Source organism: Desmodus rotundus, chromosome 5 (genome assembly GCF_022682495.2).
Source record: "Desmodus rotundus isolate HL8 chromosome 5, HLdesRot8A.1, whole genome shotgun sequence".
In the NCBI taxonomy this organism is placed as follows: Eukaryota; Metazoa; Chordata; class Mammalia; order Chiroptera; family Phyllostomidae; genus Desmodus; species Desmodus rotundus.
In genome coordinates this window covers 152,468,696-152,478,148 of record NC_071391.1, presented here as the reverse complement: position 1 = coordinate 152,478,148, position 9,453 = coordinate 152,468,696, and the positions used below count along the sequence as shown (strand labels likewise).

The 9,453-nt window shown below is 45.9% G+C and overlaps 1 protein-coding gene across 1 annotated transcript; it reads right to left on the bottom strand.

Moving 5' to 3' along the window:
* Positions 1–35: 35 nt before the first annotated feature.
* Positions 36–1,375, bottom strand: PRR30 (proline rich 30). The gene has a single exon (XM_024552944.3). It carries the CDS (start codon positions 1,373–1,375, stop codon positions 104–106), a length of 1,272 nt encoding a protein of 423 aa, XP_024408712.2. The 3' UTR covers positions 36–103.
* Positions 1,376–9,453: the final 8,078 nt, after the last annotated feature.

Genomic DNA, 9,453 nt, shown 5'->3' with positions numbered 1-9,453 from the left:
TTGAGTGCCCTTGTTCCTCTTCAGCCAGGGGAGAGCAGACTCCACAAGGGACTTCCGGGGTTAAGTGCTCGAGAACACACCTGACCTCCAGCCAGCCAGCCCTTCAGGGTGTTTCGAGGACTTCCTGACATCTGGGGCCTGGTGGGGACTGCGGCGTTTGGAGGAGGTGCTCCAGGGAGCCTCCGTGGCTCTGGAACTGGGGTTGTGACTTTTGGAGAATAGGCTTTGGAGAGGCAGGCATCTTTGGAGCAGAGGAAAGCTTGGGCTTCAGGGAGGCAGTGTCCTGTTTTGGTGCCTGAGGTGAAGGTCCTGGACATTGAGTAGAGTTTGGCCCTTGAGAGCCTGCAGACCTGAGGCTCTTGGTCCGGGAGGATTTGCCTGGGGCTGGAACTGCTGGGGCCTGAGAAGCCTTGGTTTGATACCCACGGGCCTGAGGGGCCTTGCCTTGAGGTCCTACTTCCTCTGGTCTTCTTTCTGGCAAGAGATGCAAAGCCCTGGCCTGGCCACGGGGCAGGCGGAGGCCAAACCCGATGCCTAGGCGGAGTGGTCTGGATTCCTGGCCCTGTGCACAGGGCAGTAGTTGGGGGAAGGCAAGCAGCCGGGGTCCAGTCCTGTATTTGGGCATGGGGCAAGAGGGACCACGGGGCCGGAGACACACCAGGCATATGGGATACTCCACGACTGGAGCTTGGCCGGTTCCGCCTAGCCACAGGCGCTGCAAAAGCAGTAACCGAAGGTCGTGTGCAATGCGGCGGTGCCCCAGGTGAACCACCAGGGCCTGGGCCAGGGCTCCTGGGTGCCTGAACTCTGCAGGGTCCCTCTCGCTTGCCACGCATCCCCCCACCATCCCAGGGGACCTGGTGTCTTGGTGCTGATGCCAGTTCCATGTCGGTTTATTAGAATGGATCCCCGGAGAAGGCAGGCTGGGCCTCAGGGAAGTAAGAGTGGAGCTAGCTAGGTCTTCGGGGTCAGGAGGAGACTGGCAGCGTGGGAGAGAGGAGTTCTGTTGCTGAGGGGGACTGGAGGAGCCAGTAGGGGGAGGAGAAGGGTATAGCTGTTGGGAGGGAGAGGATGAACGTGGAAGGGAGACAGACAGGTAATTCTGATGAAAGAAAGTGGGGGAACTTGGGAAAGAGGATGCGTAGGGATGTAGGACAAAGTCAGAATTTGAGTCGGATGGGTAAAAACGGGAGCCAGGAGAGTGGGACTGTGGAGGAGGGGAGCAAGGTGGGATGGAGGGAGAGAGTGATTTTTGAGGAGGCAGAGGCTGGAGTTTGTGGGGAGAGGAGTCCACAAGTTGTGAGGGGCCCTGAGGGGGAACCCCAGGGGGTGCTGTGTTCTGTAGCAGCACTTGGTCCTTGTTTTGAGGCAACATGGCCTTGAATCTGGAAAGGACTGGGGCGTCAAGACCAGAGATTAGAGACCTGGCAGAGTCAGGACCAGTATCTCTGGTTGCAGCCTAGGAGACACCCAGCCCGGTAGCACCAGGCTCTCTGGGTGTTCAGGCAGGAGCTTGGAGCTAAACTTGGCTTCTCACTACTTTGCAGCCATTGATGAGGGATGTATAGGGCTGGAGAATCAGAGATGCCTCTTGGGAGCTTCGGGGCAGCAGCAATTATCTGAATGGGCCAGGGAGGAAGACACAGCCCATGGGACCTGTAGAGAAAGAAACAGAGCCCCAGATATTGGGAGAATCGGTCCATTGCTGGCTCTGCCTCAGGTGCCATTTCCGGGCTGGTTCACTATGACCCTAAACCCATGTCATCTTTGAGGTCAAAAGAGCTGGCAAACACTCCAGGGGAGCATAGAGTTGAAGAGGAGAGAAATAGAGAGGGTGGGGTGGAGTTTAAGAAGGAGGTGTGGGGTATGGGGGCTGAGATGGGACTGGGAATTGAAGGTATGCTGCTATTGTAAGCTCTTACCTGTGAGGGATCCTCTGAGCTGTGTTTCACAAGGCACCTCGGCAATGAGGGGACCTTGGAGAAAGAGCAATAGTCACCAAAGAGTGGGTCCACCCCTCTCCACCCCCAGCAGTCTTCACCCTAAACTCATTGTGGCCCAGATATCTGTCTGAGCCTTGCCTTCAGTTCTCCTTTGGCCAGATGGACGTCTTCTGTTACAGGCTTTTGTTCTAAACCCGAATCAGGGATTCTGCAAGCATTCTGGTTTCCTGCCAGTCTGGTCCCCCTGACCCCTTACTGCCACTAATGCTAATGTCCTCTGGCTCAGCCTGGCCCTGGCCAATATGGCTTATCACACCCAGCAGCAGCAGGGGCAGTGGGCCTAGCTGGTGAAAGCCTCTGAGAGACTGGGACTTTGTTTAAGGGGTGGCATTGCCACCCCCCTTGGGAGCTAAGAGCCCCAATTCCTGGGGGCAGTTCTCCATGACATCCAGTGACTGTGTCACAAAGGTCAGGTGCTGACATCATAGACTATCCACCTCAAGGCTCTGCAACCTTCTTTCAGAGACCGTCCAAAGGCTGGCCCTTGCCAAAACTGAAGCAGGCGAGACTCTGGGGCACTCAGTCCCCTCTTCAGGCCCTAGTTACCACGTCCACTCTCTGCCGGAACGCCACTCCCTCCACTCCAGGTCCTCCTGAACCGCACAGCCTATTTGGGCTGGGGCCTCCCTTCAACTTCCTATTTTCCCTTGCTCCCCAGGCCCCTTTGGGGTGTACGTATATTTTTTAATAACTATTTTCTTGACTGCTTTATTGAGATACAATTCACATACCACACAATCCACCCATTTGAAGGGTTTAATTCAGTGTTTTCTAGTATACTCACAGGGCTGCAAAGCCATCAACACAATCTAATTTTAGAACACTTTTGGATCCCCCCAAAAGAAATCCCATCCCCATTAGCAGTCACTCCTCATTCCTCCCTCCCCCCCAGTCCCTGGAAACTATAAACCTACTTCATGTTTCCATGAATTTGCATATTCTAGGCATTTCGTATAAGTGGAATTACACGATATGTGGCCTTTTTGTCTGGCATCTTTCGCCTCACAGGTTTTGAAGGTTAATTCATGTTGTAGCACATAACATCACTTTATTCCTTTTTATTGCCAAATAATATTCCTTTAAATGCATATACCATGTTTTGTTTTCTCACTCATCAGTTGGTGGACATTTTGCTGTCTTTACTTTTTTGGCGATTACGCACAATGCTGCTGCAAACACCGGCATGTGTTTCGTTTATCTCGAGTAGATACGTAGGAGTGGAATTGCTGAGTCCCGTGGTGAGCCGATATTTAACATTTTGAGGAACTGTCAAGCTTTATTCCAACTAGCTGTACTGTTTTTCAGTCCCACTAGCAAATGATGGCTCTGACTTTTCCTGTTCTCACTGACAAGTGTTATTGTCTGTCTCTGACCATTTTTTTTTAATATTTGACTTATTTATTTTTAGAGAGGGGAAAGGAGGGAGAAAGAGAGGGAGAGAAACATCTGTGCGAGAGAGAAAGATCCATTGGTTGCCTCTTGTATGTACCCAACCAGGGACAGAACCCAAAACCCAGGCATGTGCCCTGACCAGGAATCCAAGTGGCGACATTTTGCTTTGCGGAACGATGTCCAACCTCCTGAGCCACACTGGTCAGGGCTATTGTCTTTTTTTTTTTTTTTTTTTTAAGATTTCATTTATTTATTTTAGATTGGGGAAGAGAGGGAGAGAAACATCAATGTGTGGTTGGCTCTCGAGTGTCCCCTACTGGGGACCTGGCTGGCCCACAACCCAGGCATGTGCTCTGACTGGGAATCCAACCCGTCACTCTTTGGTTTGCGGGCTGGCACTCAATCCACTGAGCCACACCAGCCAGGGCCATTTTGAGTTACTTTTTGTATACGGTGTGAGGTAGGCACTTGGCATCCAAGCTGAAGCAGTGATATTGTGACACAGTAGTTTCAGTTTGCTAGTTGTTGCCGTTGCAGACTTTGTCCACCACATACTTCCCACCCTGAGCGCTCCAATCCTGAGCACGAACAACGTGTTCTATTTCTTCCAAATGCTACGCAGCATGTTTTCTCCAGAAATCTGCACATGTGGGCTGAGAGGATGAATAAATGGGCAAATGGACAGTTTTCAAAGAGAATGTGACCCATGCACTTTTTTTCTCTCTTCTTTGTTTGGGCTGTACATTATAATATGGTAGGGAGGGGCTGCTGGCAGAACTACCTGAGTATTTTTGGAGAAATCATGATAATAAAAGAGGAGCCAGACAACTGCAGATAGGTAAATATTCAAAAAAGAGAAAAAAAGATACATTCTAGAATCTCAAACCCGCCAGTGTCTAGTTGCTTGCAGGAAAATTTGGAACTGGGTTACTGAACAAAATGGGTGTGAGCTCTCAGAAAGGAAGTAAATGGATGATCACAATGGGCAGAGTGAGTTCGAGTGAAACAACTTTTGGAGGACATACAGCCATCTGGAAGTGGCACGCAGTAGTCCCCTGTTGTCCACGGGGGCTATGTTCCAAGACCCCCAGTGGATGCTTGAAGCAGAACCATACATATGAATGTGGAGAAATCAGAACCCTTGTGCCCTGTTTGTGGGAATGTAACAGCCACAATGGTGCAGCCACTGTGGAAAATGGTATGGCAGTTCCTCACCAAGTTAAAAATAGAATTACTGTATGGTTCAGCAATTTCACTTCTGGGTATATTCACTTCTGGGATATATAGAAGAATCAAAAGTAGAGTCTCAAAGAGATATTTGTACATGCATATTCATAACAGCATTATTCGCAATAGCCAAAAGGTAGACACAAACTAAGTGCCCATGAGATGAATGGATAAACAAAATGTGATATATACACACAGCGGAATATCATTCAGCCTTAAAAAGGAAGAAGATTCTGATACGGGCTGCAACGCGTATGCACCTTGCAGACATGCTAAGTGAAATAAGCCAGTCACAAAAGGACAAATACTGTATGATTCTGCTCATATGAGGTACTTGAGAGTAGTCAAATTCAGAGACACAGAAAGTTCCGTGCTGGTGGCCCAGTGCTAGGGGTAGGGGGATGGGGAGTTATTATTTAACGAGTATAGAATTTCAGTTTTACAAGATGATGAAGTTGCTGTGGAAGGGTGGCAGTGATGTTTTTACAACAATGCGACTGTTCTTCATGCCCCTGAACTGTACACTTTAAAATGGTTAAAATGGTACATTTTATCTTATGTATTTTAGCGCAATTTTTAATAAATAATTTTTAAAAGATATAAAATATTAAACTCAAAGGCTAGTCTTTGAAAAGATTGATAAATTAAGCATAGTTCTGGCAACACTGATGAAGAACAAAAAGAGAGTTTGGTGCAAATGAAATACAGAACAAAAAAAGAGGAATCTATCTAGAGGCATAAGGGAGATGAAAAAATAGTAACAGTGGGTTCCCATCTGGGGCTGGCAGTGGTGAAGCTTGCAGGGGACTTGTATCTCATTTGAGGCACTAGGAGAGGTATGAGTGACTGTCCCAGAAGGGGAGGGAGAAGGCTTCTTTTCTTGTCCCCTATCACTACTAGATGGAATAGATAAATTTACAGAAAAATAGAAAATACCAAATATTTATAAGAAGAAATAAGGAACTTCATAAGAAACTAAAGAAATTGAGATAGAAGTTACAATTTCTTCTCCTATCCTCCAGAGAAAAACCTCAGGCCCAGTGGTTTTACACATACCTTTCACCACACTTTCAAAGAAGAATCAGCGCCTATCTTATGTAAAAGCTTCTCTGAAGATGCAGAAAAGGAGTGAGAGCTGCGCAGCTCCCTGGATGAGGTTAGTGTGAGTTTGACTACAAAGCCAAATAGTGGTAAAGAAAGTTAGAATCCCATTTCACTTATGAAATAGTTGCCAAAATCCTAAATAACATATGAACTAAATGAATAGGACCAGTGTATTTTAAAAATAAATGATAAGCAGATGGGATTGATCACAGGAACTTCAAGAAGATTGTTCATCAGAAAATCTAAGGGCATAATTTAGTATCATTTGACTGAAAAATATCATGATTATCTCAATCGATGCAGGAAAACATTTGGTAAAGTTCTACACCTATTTATGATTAAAAAAAAAAAACACCAAACACCTCTTAGCAAAAGAGGAATAGAAGGGTACTGCCTTAACTTGGTAAAAGTCATATATTAAAAACCTGTAGCAGCCCTGGCTGGTGTGGCTCAGTGGATTGAATGCCAGCCTGCAAACCAAAGCGTAGCTGGTTCAATTCCTAGTCAGGGCACATGCCTGGGTTGAGGGTCAGGTGCCCAGTAAGGGGCGCTTGAGAGGCAACCACACATTGATGTTTCTCTCCCTTTCTTTCTCCCTCCCTTCCCGTCTCTAAAAATAAATAAATAAAATCTTAAAACAAACAAACAAACAAAACCTGCAGCAAATAGAATGCTTAATGGAGAAGGCGTAGGTACATTAAGATTAGAAGACAAGAGTGCCCACGATCACAATTTCTGGTTACATAGTATTGGAAGCACTCGTCAGTGCTCTAAGGAAAGAAAAAGAAACAGGAAGTATAAAGATTGGAGAGGAAGAGATAAAATCGTCTTTATTATATCTACTTAGAAAAACCAACAGACTCAACAGAATATTAAGACTTATGAAGTTCAACAAGGTTGTTGGTTTCAAAACAAGCTTTTAAAAATTTAATAGCATTTTTATAGCAGCTATAATCAACTAGGAAATATAAGAATAAGAGCATTTGCAAGAGCAACAAAAACAATGAACTATTTAGTATAATAAAACTATGAACAGTTTCACTGAAGCAGGAATACACAGATGTTCATGGTGTAAACTATAAAACTAGTAAAGGGTATAGCAAATGATTGGAATAAAGCAAGAGACATTACATGTTTTTAGAAAAATTGGCTTAAAAGTATGAAGATGGTAAACTTCCCAAATTAATCACATTGATTCAATGAAATCCCAGTCAAAATGTTAGTTGAACTTTTAGGGACTCAATAAACTTTCTCTAAAATGTATCTGGAAAAACAAAGGTCCAAAAATAACAAAGTCAACCTTGAAAAATAAGAGTAAAGAGGGGAGCTTTATTCTACCAAATATTAAAACATGCTACAAAGTCATAATTATAAAATCAGCATGATGTTGGTTCAAATACAGAAGAAAAGATCAGTGGGACAAAATAAAGAGCTCAGAAACTGACTTATAGACAAATATGGAAACTCAATATACGGTAAAGCGGAAGCTGAGGCTCAACAGGGAGAGAATGGACTGGTTAGTAGATGATGTTGGGAAAACAGTCTCCCTATATGGAGATAATAAAACTGGCTCCCTAGATGGAGAAAAATGAAACTGAATCTCCACCAAGCACCACACACAAAGGGTGCTTGAACTCATCAGTAATCAGATAAGGGCAAATTAAAGTGACTGTAAAGCTGGGAATCTGGTTAATGCCAGGTGGTGGTGAGGATGTGGGGCTCCATGCAGTGCTGTCGGACGGGCAGACTCTGCAGCCATTCCGGAAGGCCCTCCGGCTCTACCCAGTCAGTCAGTCCAGCATTCTGCTCCTCCACGTACATTTTTAAAATCTTACCTGGACGCAGGAAGAGATGCGCAGTGGTATTCATGACAACACTGTTTGGGGCGATGAGGAGCGGGAGGCAATCTGGGCGTCCACCCCTGGGGCTCTGGGTGCTCAAAATGCGGTGGGTGCACACTGGGGAGCCCTCCACAGCAGGTAGAAGCAAGGGACTTAAAACAGAGGCTTGCGTGGAAGAAGTAACAATGACGTATATAATACGATACTGAATGCATATGTGGTATTATATTATATATTTATAAAATAAATATATTATCATTTACTGAATTTAAAATTCATCCATGCAACAACACACATGGTTCAATAATACTTATCACATACTGCTTACCAAATAACCACCAAAGATAAACAGCGATAAACATTTATTATCTCAAGCCCTGGCAGGGTAGCTCAATTGGTTGAAGCATTGTTTCAATACACCAAGGTTGCAGGTTCCATCCCCAGTCAGGGCACATGTGAGAATTAACCACTGAATGCGTGGAACAACAAATCAGTCTTTTTCTCTCCCTTCAATAACTTTTTTAAAAGCAACAATAAAAAACACCCCAAAACATTTATCTCACGTGACTTCTGTGGATCAGGAATTCTATGGGTTTAAGCAGCTTAGCTGGGTGACTCTGGCTCAGGGACTCTCCTGGGTCGCACCAAAACCGTCAGCCAGGGCTGCAGTCCTCCGAAGGCGGACTGGGCTGGAGGATCTGTTTTCGAGGTGATGCACTCACACCGTGCAAGGTGGTGCAAGGCCTCAGTTTCTCGCCACAGGTACCTCTCCTCAGGGCTATTTCGTGACACAGCAGCTGGCTTCTCCCTGAGTGAGTGATATGAGTAACCTGAGTGGTTTGAGAGGGGGCAAGGAGCGACACTGCCTTTTATAACCTAGTTTGAGAAGTTACCCACTTCCACCATGCTCTATTTGTTAGAAACAAATCGCTAAGCCTAGCTCATACGGGGAGGGAGTCAGACTTCATCTTTCGAAGAGAGGGGTATCAAAGAAGTTGTGTACCTATTTTCAGACCACCACACATATGAACAAAATATACATTCAACGGTTTGGAATGGCTGCCTTTGATAGGGAAGAATAATGGGGATGAGATCGAGGGAATGGAAGGAAGGAAGCCAGAGAGGCGGGATGGGAGGGAGGCTAACAATCGGCCCTGTGTGTACCGGAGACTCTGAATGCCACACATTGAGGAGTGTGTTTAATTCTCTGCAGCTGGGGGGGAAATAACTTGGTATGCATCTTTTTGGTCTCCTTTCTACATGTTCACATGAGTACACACACTTACAGCTTTGGTTTTCGGTGGGTTTGTATGTGTGTGTGTGTGTTTCATCCTGGCTGGATCTTATTATACATATTGACTGATTTACAACAAGGTTTTTTCACTTAATTGTGCATATTGGGGAGGTTTTCCATGTCATTATACAGAGGTCTGTCTTGTTCTATTACTGCACATTGCTTCCTTATTGGGGGATGTTGAGGTCAATTTTATGTATCTTCTTGGTTCCTTTCTCTCTAGTTGGTGGGTGTCTGCCTCTCTGTGTCTACAGCCACCTTTGTTTCTCTGTCCTCCCTGTGATTTCCCTTTACTTATTTTGTCTCCCTTGGACTTCCGGATTAAGGGACAAAGGACATGCAAAGCAACCCTTCTGCAGGCAGGGGTGGTGACTTGAGGACAAGCAAGGGCTGCTGTGGCAGACTTGCTACTTCTTCAGCCTGCCTCCAGCTGACTAGCTGTGTGGCGGATACAATGCCCTCGGAAAGCATCCTGGTCCTTGCCCTCAAACGCCTCACTGCTAGCGTGGGGACAGGCAGGTGAGTAACTCACCCAAGGTAGAACCGTGTAGCGTGGGGGCAGCCTTCCAAGTCTGCCAGCTGCCTGGGCTTT

Coding starts and splice junctions, on each gene's coding strand:
- PRR30 (XM_024552944.3), bottom strand. CDS start 1,375: ATGTTGCCTCAAAACAAGGACCAAGTGCTGCTACAGAACACAGCACCC.